General features: G+C 42.1%; 1 protein-coding gene across 4 annotated transcripts in view; it reads left to right on the top strand.

The window, feature by feature from the left end:
* ZNF423 (zinc finger protein 423) overlaps nt 1-14,767 on the top strand; it is a 920,137-nt gene that overhangs the window by 203,934 nt on the left and 701,436 nt on the right. For 2 of the 4 annotated variants that reach the window (XM_051629048.1, XM_051629047.1), the window contains 2 exons: nt 723-854; nt 2,403-2,518. In XM_051629048.1, coding sequence (XP_051485008.1) covers nt 723-854; nt 2,403-2,518 — 248 coding nt within the window. Of the gene's footprint in view, nt 1-722; nt 855-2,402; nt 2,519-14,767 lie in introns of those variants that run through there. The other 2 variants (XR_007890534.1, XR_007890535.1) reach the window with 2 other exon arrangements.

Below are 14,767 nucleotides of genomic sequence, written 5' to 3'. Positions count from 1 at the left end.
CAGAGAAACATATCATCTCGCAAAAGTGGTAGGCTTGAAACAATAGAAATCATTATTATTTTCCTTTGAGTTCAGCTAGAACATAGGGACATTTAAAGTGATCCCTGTATTTTCAATGCTTAAGATATGTGACACAGAAATCACACTTTAAAATGACATTTAAATACCTTCAATGGTCTCTTCAGCTTAAAAAAAGCCAAGAGAGATTGAAATCAAGGCTGACACTGTTCTGGGCTCCTGCTATTCTCCAATAGTTGTTCCTCTCTTATATATTTGCAGTGTAATCTGAGGTGAAGATGGCATTTCAGCCCACTTTCAGTGTTGTTGGTTTAACTCACACTGTTAAATTAATTTTAAATGCTGTTTGATTATTTAATAATCTACAGGCAGAGCAGGGCTGCTCTCCCTTTGTGGCAGGGTGGGGGGTGGAGCGGTGCAGTGTTGGCAGGAGCTGGGAGCAGGCGCCTGGGTTCCTGGTGGGTTGATGGCAGCACCAATTTCATTGCAGCTGAAAATGGGCACCCCTGAAAGTGACTGGGGGCTGTCCAGCTGAAGGCCTCGTGCCAGGGGCTCAGCCCACTTTTCCAGTGAGGCCAGAGCCACAGCAATGTCTGTGGGTCCTTGAAGCCGTGCGCACCAGCACGGGTGTTTCTTGCTGACTGCTGCATCCCCGACACTAATCTGCTGTGTCACTAACAAGTTGTATCATTTGAACCTTGCAGAGGAAGGCATCAATCATGAGTGCAAGCTGTGTAACCAGATGTTTGACTCTCCGGCAAAGCTCCTGTGTCACCTGATTGAGCACAGCTTTGAGGGGATGGGAGGCACATTCAAATGCCCTGTTTGTTTCACAGGTAAGACAAGGAGGCCAAGACAAGCCTCAGCGTGCATGGCTTGATCCTGAAATGATCACTCGGGGGATTTGTAAAATACTGAATTCCTTTCCCTGGGAAAAAGAAATACTGTGCATGGAAATGGTAGAAATATAATCTGTGTGAATCCAGGTCTCGCTCCAAAGAGCAGCACTGCCACTCAAATGGCGACAATGCCATTCAGATCCTTTTAAGATGTATCTTGTGGCTCGAAGGTGAGATGTGTTTCCGAGTGCAGGACTTGCAATACATGGAGCTGCTCTTGCAAGCCCTTATTCACCTAAGCATGGACCCTTGAAAGGCCAGGTAGCTTATAGTCCACTCGTGGTGCTGAGACTCACATGAGTAAATGTTTGAGAAAACCAAGTTTTACAACTGCATAATTTTGCCAACTGCTATCTCAGAGGTTTTTTTAAGGCCAGTTTGCACATTTCTAACTCCTCTCTGAGGACCTTCTACGTATTTCTTCCTTGTAGTTAATTTTAAAGCTGCCTCCTCATTGCAAAAGATCTGGGGTGCTCCTGCTTAAAGAATATGAAGGGTGCATGTTAAGGGCTGCCTTTTATACGCTTCTCAAACCAGTAGTTAAACAGTTTGAAAATGTAGATCTTGAGAGATGAAGATCACACGGGTGGGACTGTGGACCTATGGCAAGCAAAGGGGTACGTCAACACGTGCAATTTCTTTATCTTCAGTGGGAATCAGGTGAACCCACACTCTTTAGAGTTTGGTCTAAAAGTTAAGAACCCACTTTCTGTGTGAGCTTGGAGTTAATTTATCTTTTCCTGAAATGTGCTGTAAAATAACTTAAAGTGCATGTGTATCATTCTGCTGAAGAAGCTTTTCACATATTGATCATCATTTCTATAAAATGGGACAAAAATCAAATGAGACATTTTTTTTAACCAGGAAAGTTTGAGGTTCAATGTGTTTTACCTCCAAATTTCACTTGAAAAGGCAGAATAATTGTCAATTCAAAATCATAATGCAGATGCTATGATATTTGTGATGTTAAATAATAATCTTTTATTTTTATACTGAATGGACAACCCATTTGAAATGTCTAAAAATTAGATAAGGCTGTCCTTTCAGATTCACTTGTCTGCCAGAAATGCTCTTCTGGGCTATGTGTCTTCCAGACCAGCTATCAAGGCTTCTCCTGACCCAGTTGTCCCCCATTAAAAATGCATCTGATGCACCTGCCGTGGGCCCAGGGGTTCCCTGCAGGAGTGGTGACATCCTCTCTTCAGTCTGATGATTGAGTTCTTCCAGTTATCTGTGGGCAGTGTTAGCTTTATGTGAAATATCAAAAATCTATACAGGATTTAGACTCTGTTAGAAGTAAGCTGACTGTCAGCCTGGAGACTCTAAATTGACTACTTGTGAGGAAATTCTGCTGAACCAAGTGTATTGGCACTTCTCTGGCAGGTATCCTTGGACTTTTCAGAGTCTTTGCAATTGTAAAAGTGTAGCACAAGACAAGGTGCCTTATATGAAGTGATCAGAACTAATCATACTATGTTGTTTCAGTTTTTGTACAGGCAAACAAACTGCAGCAGCACATCTTTGCAGTACACGGGCAGGAAGATAAAATTTATGACTGTTCCCAGTGTCCACAGAAGTTCTTCTTTCAAACAGAGCTTCAGGTATGTTTACACCAGGAGTTCAAAGCCAAGTTAATGTGGTTGATTTCTCTGGGCAACTGTGTCACTCTTGTGCAACATGTAGAAATGGTGCATATCCTCGGTCACTTCTGCCTTTAAACAGTCTCTCTGTCTCCTCCCACCTCCCCGTGTGCTATCAGGAGAAAGAGGTCTCTGAGCATGGCTGGAATAAGTAAATAAGACAGATATCATGATTGTTTAGGAGTATTTCTCTTGACAGTAGCATTGCTACATCCTGACATGTCTACGTCAAACGCCTTGTAAATAATTTCTTTTTCTCTATTAATAATTTAGGCACTGATTAACATACAAAGACTAAGCAAATGGTAGGCTTCCCCCTCCTCTTCCTCACTCTTAATTCAGAAGTAAAGGAATTTTCCCTACTGAAGTAAAGATAGCAAAGCGTGGGTGTAACTCAACACGATGCCTAATGAGAGGCTCTGCCAAGGCAATAGCACATTAATAAGCAAACCAGGCATTACATGCCAGTTTCCCTGGTGGCACTGGAGGCCACAGCCACAGCAGCTTTAGCCTCTGAGGAGCTGGTGCTTGGCCCTCACACATTCTGGGTGTAATAAGACCTTCAGAGGGGCTGGAGCCTGAACTGGGCATGCTTCTCTCAGGGGCCTGGCCGCAGGGGCCACCTGGGAGCTGTGCTGGTGAGGCTGGCATTTAAATCGTGCTGATAGCTTTGGTGCTAAACCCACATAGATGCTGAAATCTCCATGGTGTGTGTGCCTGGTACCTTGTTGGGGAATGGACCAACAGAGCTTGTCTTTGTAAAGAGCTCTCAGAGAGGTGCCCACCCTGGCTGTCCTCAGGCATATCTTACCTGTGCAGCACGGCCACCAAAATACTGCTGCTGTCCCCTGGCAAATGTGGTCTTTTTATAGAATGGTACCGTATGCCTCATTTACATCTATTAGCTTTATAAACCATGATTTACTTAAATTTGGAGGGTTTTTATTTATCTTGGTGAATTCCCAAGCTGCTGCCTCTTGTGTCATGCTGTCATGCTGTGGAAGGATGGTTGATCTTTTCACTTTGTTGATTTTATTATTATTTTTTTTTCCCTCCCAGAGGAATCTCTTCTTTCCCTTGTTCTGGCAACCTGATCTGCATAAGTGTACAAAAGTTTTAACTATACCTTGTTAATATTTTAATCAAGTCAGCAGATTTGGGGTTTGTGTGTTCTCACTATGAACGTTTTATGAAGGCAGCAGTGGCTTGCTAAGCCAGCTCTGATTTTTCCTCCAACTTTGCGTTTAAAGTGATGTTTGGTCAAAACGCCAGTGCAGTTAAAACGAGCACACTGACTTCCTAGGTCACTGCGTTAACCTTTAAAGTCAAGGTAGTCAAATAAAGAGAACCTGGTAAAATTCTAGTCTTAACAGCAGCCAGCCTTTTGCAATTAAGAGTTTTAATTACACTATTTGAATTCTGAAGTGTTGTGCATTGCATTATTGCTGCAAATAGCAGCTTTAATCAGATAAATTATGTTTGTAATTTTCCTTTTTTTTTTTTTTTATGCAGGGTTTGTGTGCATGTAAAATTTGTGTGCTTGTAATAATTACCCAAGTAGTTTTGAATGGTGTTTGCTGAATGGAAATTCAATACTTAGTTGCACAGTTTTGGTCTTTATTTCAGTGGTGACTCAGAAATGTGTTTACTTGATGCCAGGGATTTTACTAATTCAAATACCTGAGTCAAGGTAGACACAAAATGTGTGTATAAATCAGTTAGAAATGCTCAAGACTTTTGAACAAGTCTGCCTTGGCACAATTATCTCATCAGTTTCTGATGTGTGAGCTGCCTGCTCTAAATTCCTCAACTGTTGGTTATGTTTTTGTTGAGTAATGAAGATTTAATATTATTTTAGTGAACCAGTTGTTCAGCTGCTAGTTAGGGTTAAATCTGCATAAACCTTTCAGTCTCCTTAACTGAGCAATTGTTCTTATGTAGGCACATCAAGGGGTTCTGCTTGTTGTATTTGAATTTCCAGTTCTGATCTTGCTTTCCCACTGGCATAAAGTAACTGGTGTCAAAATCTGAACCTATGCTTTGTTTTGTTTCTTGGTATGTTTGAGTGAGCCGCTGAAAATACTTTTTAAAATATGGAGCATTCAACTGTTTCAAATAGAAATCAAAGTGGGTGCTTACAAATAAAAGCAAAAAACTAAGGAGGGTGGGGAAATGACAGGCAGTGAAGGGAAAAGGGTAACTTTTAGACATGTCATGGAGGAGCATTAATTAGCCCCAGTGATCTGTGAACATTTCTTTAAGCAGTTAGAGTAACCACCAGGTAAGGCCAGGAGGGTGCATGTGTACCATGTAGATGAGAAACGTTACCACTGAGAACCTACTTTTTAGGGTGTGGTGCAAATACTGCTTTGACAACATAGTGCTCTGGAAGCAATCAAACCTTCTTTCCACTTCTGAACTAGTAGTGCGTTTTAGCAAAGGTTTGTGCTTTTAAGTTTACACCATCTGATGGAGCCTTAAAACCAAGGCTTAAGAAACCTCCAAGGAAGGGAGCTCATTTTATAAATGGTGGAAGTCCTGATATGAAATCTGGAGTGATAAGTCAGTGAGGTTACCTTCATGATATTGCCAGAAGAAAACAATGTGCTTTAACTGCTTACATTATCTAATTGGAAATCAGGATAGAAAATACAGTAAGGTTAAGTATGAAACACAAAAGAAGTATGTGTTATAACTCCACATACACTTAAGGCAGAAGAGGCAGGGCAGCTCCTCATTTTTCACATCCTCGGTTAATAAGATCGACAGCTGTGAATACAATTAAAATCTCCTGTGGGGGGGAAGTAAATGTATAGCTAGTGTATAAAACACCAAGGGTATGGCATTTCATTCCCCCTTCTGAAAAAAGCACAGAAGTGGAGGTTTGGGGGTTCCTTGGGTGCAGGGCAGAAGGAACCCCCTGAAGCAGAGCCCCATCTCTAGGAGCCATGGCAGGCGCTGCCGATGGGCCTGTTTCTCGCAGACAGCTGGAGCCGCAGCTGCGCGCAGGGCAGCCAGACATGGGAGGTGAGCTAGCTCTTTGACAACTGAAATTTTGGTCTTTGCTATTTAAAACTTAGCAGGGAGCCCTGCCAAGCCCGAAGATGGGTCAGAAATTATGACATATAATGGGTGCTGAGGGTTGTATTTGTTGTTAGTCACAGCTGGAAAATATATCTCCTCAATTGCTTGCATCGAGAATTACATTAAGTAAATTGTAACTGAGCAGTGTTTTTCAGAGGAAACTTAAGGAGGATTTTCATAGGTACTCTTCTACCACACTGCTTTTTCCAAGGAGCCATCACATAACCAATGCAGTAATTGTATTTAAAGGATTAATTCCTGCTGTTTGCTTGTGTATTGTTAATCACACTGTTCCCTCCTAAATGATTACAATTGATGACAACTAAGGCAAGGGATATAATAAACAATGCGCAAATAATCCAGGTACCAAGGGAGCAGGGTACCTGCCAGGTCTTTCCTAGCACAGGTGTTTAGGTGTTTTATTGGTTGCTATGAATAAAGGGTTTTCTTTCCTATTCAGATTTGGAGATATGTCAAACTACTAAATTAAGGGAGCTTCACCGGAGGAATTTGCTGTCATTTTAAGTGCCCAGTTTCTTTAAATGTACAAATATGAAGAGGAGAGTGGCTACTATGGCTCATTGGCAAACACTGTGGTCTGTCTCCCTTCTCATTTCATTTTGTGTGAAAAGCTGGCAATTTTCATATATCCATGAACAGGCATGAGCTGCTGCACAGAAATTGCACTCATTATATTAATAATGATTTACTATGAATGTCCTCCAGGGGCTTGATTTGGTCCACATCAAAGTCCTTGGGATTCTTTCTGCTGATTACAGCAGATCAAGCCCTAAGCAGGTTTTATTTTAAATCTGCTTTTCACGTCAGCTTCACGTTAGATGTGTCTCCTATAGAGGGCTGCATCCTGTCCGGGCAAGCAGGGCGCTACAGCGAGCCACCACCTAGTCTGATGGGGCCCGATGGGGGACGTTAGGATGCTGCTCTCTACCTGTGGTGGCTTCCTTGGGAATGGGGCAGTGATGAGCAACATCTCCAAACTGCTTATGCCAGTGGTCCTTAGGGCCACCTGGGTACATGTGTCCCCTGAAGCATATGGAGAGAATAAGAGCCTCTTGGCTTCTTTGTGACCCACCCGCACCCACGGCTACAATCTAAGGGTTCAGTTTATCACCAATGGCCAGAGCACTGAAGAAAGAATTAAGCAAGTTCAGGTCTGTATGCAGCTATTCAAAATCTTTCAGTGGTTAATGTTTCCAGCTCCTACTGGAAAAAATGGGCTTTGCCTACTTCCTGGGGGTACAAGAAAGCATACTTAAATAGGAGTAATATTTTTCTTCCAAAGAGCCCTGGGTCCTTGCAACACTCAAATATATGAGAGCTTCCGGGGTCTAGTGTCCACACAGTCACTGAGAGAAAAGCAAATTTATGGATTTTGATGAAGTTGCAGAAAATGTTTTTTCACTGTGGGAGTGTATGGGTGGCAGGACCTGAAATGTGGTTCTACCTCAAGGCAGTACTTCTGCTTGATGTAACTTTTTGCTGTATTTCAGAACTTACATGTGACTTAGATGTTAAACACCAGGAGCTTCCTGCTCTAAGTTTCATTTGATGCATGTACAAAATCATGTGTAGAATTAATTTTCTCCAGGTAAAATCTATTTTTCTTTTTTAAAAAAAATTTATATCTTTGCATTTTAGTTGTTGATAGGCTCTTAAGAGTCTGTTATCAATCTTTCCTTTTTTCTTAATGTTAGTTCTCCTTTAAAATCCTGAAAATGACCTAGTCAGTTATCCGTGCATATTTGGCTATAGCTTTTCTTTAAAAATGTTGCTATGGTGCTTGGAGTATTGTTAAATTTTAATTATTAGTAGTTACAAAGCTAATAAATTACAAGAATACCAAAATCTATTTCAGCCATATTGCTGGGTTTCATTCAGGCACAGTCAGATAATTATAACTAACAATAATTAAAAACTAGAAGTGCTGTAGGCACATACCCATCATATTGAGTCTGTCTGCCTGAACATTCTTATGGACTGCAAAACCACAAGTTTTCTCTCTGATCTGTTGTCACAGTAGAGAAGAGTTTTCCCTGTTAATTCTCTGGTTTTCAATACACATATTTAAATCCAGGGGAGGAGGAATATATGGCTGTTTACAAACTTGAGGTGAGGAGCAGTGTCTCATAAGGACCAAAGCTAAGAAATGGGATTGCAGGCTACTTGGGGCTGTCCCTGGGCTGTGCAGCAGCTGCAGATCAGTTTCTGTGTGGGTGATGCTGGAGGTTTCTGGGGCCTGACATCCACAGAGGTTAATGCTACGTGGAAGAGGAAGGGCTGCTCATGCTCCTGCACCTCTGTGGGATTGTCAGCACCTTCTTCCCTAGCACAAAATGAGGTGACGTTGCCTGGGGCTGGGGATGCTGTTGGAACAGCCAGGTAAACCAGACTGCATGGCCTCTGTGTGTGGCCAAGCCTGGTGAAATGCAGGATGGTACAAAAATCTTTACCCTGTGTTTGATGTAATGACAAGGTGTGGCATTTTTTCATTTGGAAAGATGATACTTATCAATATATTGCTGCATTTTTATAATTCCTGAGGTCTTTCAGTGAGACACATCTCTCAAGTCTGCTAAGACTCACCTGAGATGCAGCTTGGAAATGTCTGGTGCCAGAGTAGTGTGTTCCATAACAAAAAACTCTCCTTCATTTCTCACACCATTAATGCTGCTCTGTGGCTGGCCCTGGCTAACCAAGTGTCTGCGACGTTGCATGAACATGTGCAGAAAACCCAACAGTGATGCAGAGCAGGAGGAAAAAAAAAGAGGGGAGCCAGGTGAAAGGCATCATTTCAGTCATTAATGCACTTAAGCGCACCCAAGTGTCAACATGTGTGATCAAGTGTAAGGAGGCATGTCGTTCCAATGTGGCAGCGCTGGCACACAGAGGGGCTTCCTACAGCAGAGATGGCACTTGGATGCAGTGCTCAGGCTGCCCAGCTAAACCCGTTGTTGCCTGTCATCTATGCCCTAGGGCAAGGGTCCAACCAACTTTTGTGTAGGCACCATGCCATCCCAACAGATGGGCAGGACTGTAAGCCGCCAAGAGACAATGTATATGCATCAATTGTGTTTATTGAAAGCACAGTTCCTGGCTGGAACTGTCCAAATGTCTATTTATTCTGAGATAAGATGCCTATAGTTGATGGATATGGAAATGCAGCCTCGCTTTGAACTAATTACTTTATATACATTAAATATAATGCAGACACACAAACTTAAGATGTGCTGATTATGGGGAACCCATTTCAAGGTCTGTTGTGACACACAGAGTCCCTCCTAAAATTGACTCAAAGTGCCAAGGTACTACTTGCCTCTAAGAACCGGAGACCAAATTTTGTAGGAGCTGCACATAACTAAATGAATTGCTGGCACAATATATAATGTTCAAGGAGCCAACCTTTTGCACTTGCAGGTTTTCATTTGCACACACATGTCTAAGCTCACCTCCCACTCTTAGTGATGGAAATAATTTTTACTCATGTGGGTAAATGAGTGTGATATGTTAATCCAGACCAAAGCTAGACCAGTTTACACATGTCACTGAAGAGGTGGGTTTTTTGCCATGTGATGTAGAGAATAATCATATAATATGCCAAGTTTTTTGCTTTTATATTTGGCCATATTGTTGGCCACCAAAAAGAGTAATTTATGGAAGCATCCAGAGAGGAATCTGTAGCTACAGATTACAGGATAGTTCCTTCCCTTACTTGTGAGCTTTATTCATTTAAAGTTTGTTAGTGTTATTGAAAGATGTGCTTTAAAGACCCTTCTGACTATACAGATTGGTATTCATAAGGATTCAGGCATGCTACATGTAAATAAATACAGCAGGAAGGTTTTACTTCCAGATATATTTATGCATTCCCATCTTCTTGGAAACGGAGCACATGGGCTATGTTAAACCTCCATCCTTGACCAAAAGGAGGAAGCACGAGAGAAGAAATGAGAAATGGGTTTTCTGTTGGAAAGACCAGATTGCACTCTCTGGTCTGGCAATAACAATTACTAATGACATTTAGAGAGAAATTAAGGATGAGAAATGCAAGTTGGCATTTCAGCAGTGCCAGTCACTAACATTGCATCAGAGCTCACAGGAGAGATGAGAAAAAGTTTAGGGATGGAAAATTAATTTTGTTATGTCAACAATTAACAAATACCTTTTTCTCATTCTTTACCACACTATCACAAATTACCACTGTGATAGCATTTAGCAGCTCCTCAGGTGAATGAAATAGCACTTTGAAAACCTTATTTCTGGAGTAAAATACAGCTGAGTGTTTTGCTCTGTTTTGTGGAACAATGAATGGTAGGAGGTTCAAACTGACCAGGGTGGAAGAAAATGTGTGATAGCAAGAGTATTCTATGTGGTTTCTCTCTGCCAGGCTCTGAGGTTTTTACTTGCTTGCCAGCACTTTTTCTGATGTTGTTTTTACCCGTTTTACAAATTTGGAAATGCAGAGGTTGAACAATATACCTTGATACATACAGGAAAAATTTGGAAGAGCCAAACGTAAAGCCCTGGAAGTCTCAGACCTTTTATTTAGAAATCCTTCATATGTTCAGAAGGTGAAATTCCTGTCCCCATAGGAAGGTGTTAAGAAGCCCTATTTCCTGCTGCTTGGTGTAGAGCCACAGGGCAAAGGGACAGCAAGCTGAATGTCTGCCAGTGTGGCCACCAGCACAGCTGGCTGAGTGGGGACGGTGTCCTCAGGGACAGCAGATCCAGGTACCACTGCTCAGCCCTACCAGGTTTGGTAGCACATGCCTTTCTAAGCAAGATGTAGTCCTTAAAATAGAAACGGAGTATTTTTGTATTATGTGGGTAAAGAAAAAAAAATTCCTTTTGTTTTCTCTCCCAAAAAGCTTTGTCACAATTTTTCTTTCTGTGTGTGGGTGGAAGCAGATGTCAAATCCAGCCCATTACTTTCCTTCTGCTGTGGAACCTAGTTTGGGGTCTGAGCAGGGGTGAGCTGCACTCCCTCCTGTAAGTGTCGCTAGTGTCCAAAGGAGCTGACTGCAGTTTTCAAAGGCAGAGGGATGCTCCACTGGAGAGAGCAGAATATAAGCATTATTTAAGGAAAAGAGCAGAGCTTGATCAGCCTGTTTTAAAGTGCTCATTGAAGGTGGTGTGCAGCACCCTTTTAAAAGTTCGGTCTCTTCATTTGCTTGCTGCAAGAGCAAAACGGGGGTGCTTGTCCAGACATAACAGTATATGCCTGAGTGTTTTCACAAGAAATGTCTAGATCATTAAATATAATAGGTCTCAGCTGCAGTTTTGATCACTGAAGCATGCACACAATTCATCACAGCAAATTAGGTATGTCTTTGTAACTTATCTTTCTGCAATTTGCTGGCCCTTTTAGAGAGCTGGAACTTACATTGTATGTGCTGCAGAAGCCATGTCAGAGAAAATATTCTGTGTTTATTGCTGGAGAAAGAAGGATTCACTAATAACAAAAACATGGAGCAGTGTGTGTTTCTGCTCCCGCATCTTGCAGAACCAGCAGTAGTACCAGCAGAGATCCCCAGCCACATTCATTATTTATATATTTTAGTGAATTTCTTGTCTGCAGTAAAAGAGATATAAGCTTCAGCATCAGACTGTTTGTGCCAAATTCTGTCCTACAGTCCATTCAGGAAACCTGAGGCAGCCGTGGTTCTCAGTCATTACACAGCCCATTTATCTGATTGGAGTTTTGTCCTCTCTGGATTGCTGAAATGTTGCTTGTTCTTTAAAAGCTTAGTTTGACCTTTGGAAAGAAAAGGCATGTGCTATTATTTGCTATTTTAATTTTTATAAAACCTACTTAAGTGGAAATTGGCATTCAAAAGTAGCACAGTTATTGAGAAGCTTTTACTTTATTGCTAGAAGAGAATAGACGCTTGTGGGCTCGAAAATTACATTTTGGTGGATTCATCAGTTTCAGTCACTGGTTAGTGTGTGAACAGATGGATATATTTGTAACAGTTAACGTGAATTTATATCCTGGATTTTTACATTTGCCTTAAGAGCGTTGCTATCTCAGCTGCTGCCTGGAAGGGTTTGGAGATGTATTTCATTTGTTTTATTTTTCTGAAGGAGGAAATAGTTGCTTTTAATTGCAGAGATTTCTTACGTTGTAGAAAGTGCCTCAGATTTCAGAATGTGAATGATACATACCTACTGTGTAAGGGAAGCATTGTAAGAGAATCCCCCAGAATGGCTGCTACAAAAAAAAATAAACATCTCAGCCTAAACCTAGATAAACCCCCATGGGCTGAGAAAATAATTTTCAATAAGTAGATATTTTTAACTCTGTATGTGAAGGTAGTAATCACAGTTGCCTCTATTTGCATCTAGGGTCTGGCACAGTCTAGCTGCTTTTCTCTTCCCCTCTCCTGCCCTGAAATTTAAAGCTACTGGTTAACAGAGCAATGCATTAAACACTCCATCTCCAAAATAGAAAGAAATACTGCCCTAGACTCTACCACGTGGCATCTTTAGGTTTTGGTGTTTTTGTTTAAATCTCAAATTTATGTCAGGGAGAAATAAATTATTAGATTGTAAAAGCAGCTGGGGAGGGAGTAAATATAGTCTCTTTTGTCCTCTATATCATTTCCCCAGGAAGATAATAAATGTATGGCAAGCGTCTTGTGTTTCCTCCGTTGTACAAATGTTGTGTGTGTGTGTTGTATTTCAGACATGAAGCCTAAATTCCAGACAGGAAATCCTGGAGTGATAGTGTACTGCTGTTGCCTACTGCTGTGGTGCTGGCAAAGCCCCCATCAGTTTTACTGTTAGAAGGAATTTGAAAAATAGTTTAATGAAGACATTTAAAAGGCCTTGGGTGTAGCTCAGATTCGCTGAGTAAGAGATTTAGGGTGTAATTCTAGGGTTTATCTCCTTGGTCAGTGAAAGGCAGTGGGAGCAGTGGTTCCAGCCCTGGCTGCTGGACCAAGCTGAGGACAGGGGTCCTGCCCTGGGGCCCGATCCCAAGGGGCAGTTTTTCCAGTTATTTTTTGAGGCACAAGAGAGGCTCCTGCTATTTCTTCACTGCCATACCTGTCCTTGCTGCTCTGCCAGGTCAGACACATGAAGCAAGTGTGATGAGTAGTCAAGAAAAAGTGGGGCCTGATAAGAACAAAAGAAGAAAGAATAGTTAGAAAGTCAGGTAGTAACTTGCCTTTCTGCAGCTGGACTTGTGTATAGGGCTGTCATTGCCTGCACGTCTGTGCTCTTGTTGGGAAAGCTGTAGGTATATTCAGCCCAGCCTCCTTTCAGGAATGTGAAAACAGCCCTGAAACAGCCTTGCTGCTTGCTGGTCCTGGAGTTGCTTTCAAAGAAGCATATTCAATCATATACTAATGTTTGCGTAATTAATACTCTGCTTTAACATCGTATTTTGAGACTAGTTTTATAACTCTCCTTGACCAGAGGAGAAAGGAATAAAAGTAAAATAATTCAGAATACAGCTTGTTTCCAGATTGTGCCTGTTGTGCTTATGTTAAATGAAACGGGGACAGGAATGTTAGATGCACGGGCTGGGTGCGCATGCGCAGTGACCTGACTTGTGCAGCAGCTGCTAATGGACGGAGTGCCAGTGCTCTCCTCTTCACTTTTCATCTTAATAGAACAACTTACAAGATACTGAACTGTGTATCCTTAATGAGGTGATGTGGCTTTGTTGAGAAAATCTAGATGACTGAGATAAAGACCCTATGTGCTGATGTGATCAGTGTGGAGGCAGTGTAGTGGCTTTGTGTAAGGTCAGCTTGGGTTCAGCAATCCTCTGTCACCCCAAATCCACATGAGCCAGCCCAGATTTGGCAGCAGCAGTCCTGTGCTTAACAACTCAGTTGTGCTTGAGCTGATTAGCTGCAGTGTCTTCTGTGTCTTCTGTGCCATGTCCTGGGCAGGCAGTACAGACACCCTGAGGTCGCTTCTGTGCAGAGCGCATCTGCAGAACCAAATTGCCTCAGCTTTGCACCACAGCAGAAACAGCCAAAGCACTGCCTGTGCCGTGTGGCCCTGGGGACAGCTCCTGCCTGACCACCTAGCCTCCTCATTTGCTTCTGTTGCAGTTAAAACTGAATAAATTGCCATGGGCATTGAGGTTTGACTGTGTGTAGCCTATCTGTCATCAGTGCGTTACATTACTGCATCTCCAAAAGGAGCAGCAAGGAGGTTTAGAACATATTTACTTCTGAAAAATTCGTCCTACTTTGGAACTGACACATGCTCTTAGTCTTTGCATGAAATCATGATTGTTTAAAATATAGTATCTTGCTGTTTAGAAGGCAGATTTTCCTGAGAGTAGTGACACTGTTGTGATGGAGTAGCACTGGCTGGAAAATCCCATTTTTTAATACTTACAGTTGTTTCACACATACACGACAGTGATGTTGCTTTGCTATTTTGTCTTGTGATTTCTTGGAGGAGGTGGCTCATGTTGGGTGATATTTTGGCCCCTCTTTCACTTATGGGAACAAATCCTGCTTGGCTCTTTCATACTACTAGCTCCTCTGGGGTTAATTCCTCAAGGCACTGGGTTGAGCACAAGCCTGTCTGCAGATTTCTGCTCTGCTGGTGGCATGTGCACTAATGGGGCAGCATGTAAAGTACTTCTATAAACTGTGGCCTTGCTATTTTATAGCAGAGACTTGTGTGGGAGGATTTTTATGCCCCTTTTGAAATTAGAAACCAGCAATAACAGCCATTACATCCAAAGCAACAGGTCACTGACCAGCCATTTTGTTAGCCGGAACAGTATTTGGGTGCCATGTGACAGGAATCTTTATCTGCCTCTAAGAAAAACGTATCCATAACACAAGGACCTCTCAGTTTGCAAGATCAGTATTCCATTGGAAGGAATTTTAAGTTAGTTGCTGCTTTGTAAAAAGTTGCCAACAGCAGGCGGTGCCATGCTGTGGTCTGGCTGTGTGGGTAGGTGTGGCACTCGTGAAGTCCTGCTGTCTGCATGTGCTTATTTGCTCCAAAGAGCTTGGGCCAGCTGCAACTCCTATCATTCCATGCAGGATGTTGCCTGAGTGAAGACTGCAAGATGTGCCCTGGTTAATGTCTGCATTAATATACACAGTGAGGGCTGAGACAGTTTTATACCTG

This window comes from Apus apus, chromosome 11 (assembly GCF_020740795.1).
Source record: "Apus apus isolate bApuApu2 chromosome 11, bApuApu2.pri.cur, whole genome shotgun sequence".
In the NCBI taxonomy this organism is placed as follows: Eukaryota; Metazoa; Chordata; class Aves; order Apodiformes; family Apodidae; genus Apus; species Apus apus.
The sequence above is the reverse complement of the archived record's forward strand: the minus strand, read 5'-3'. Positions and strand labels throughout refer to the sequence as shown.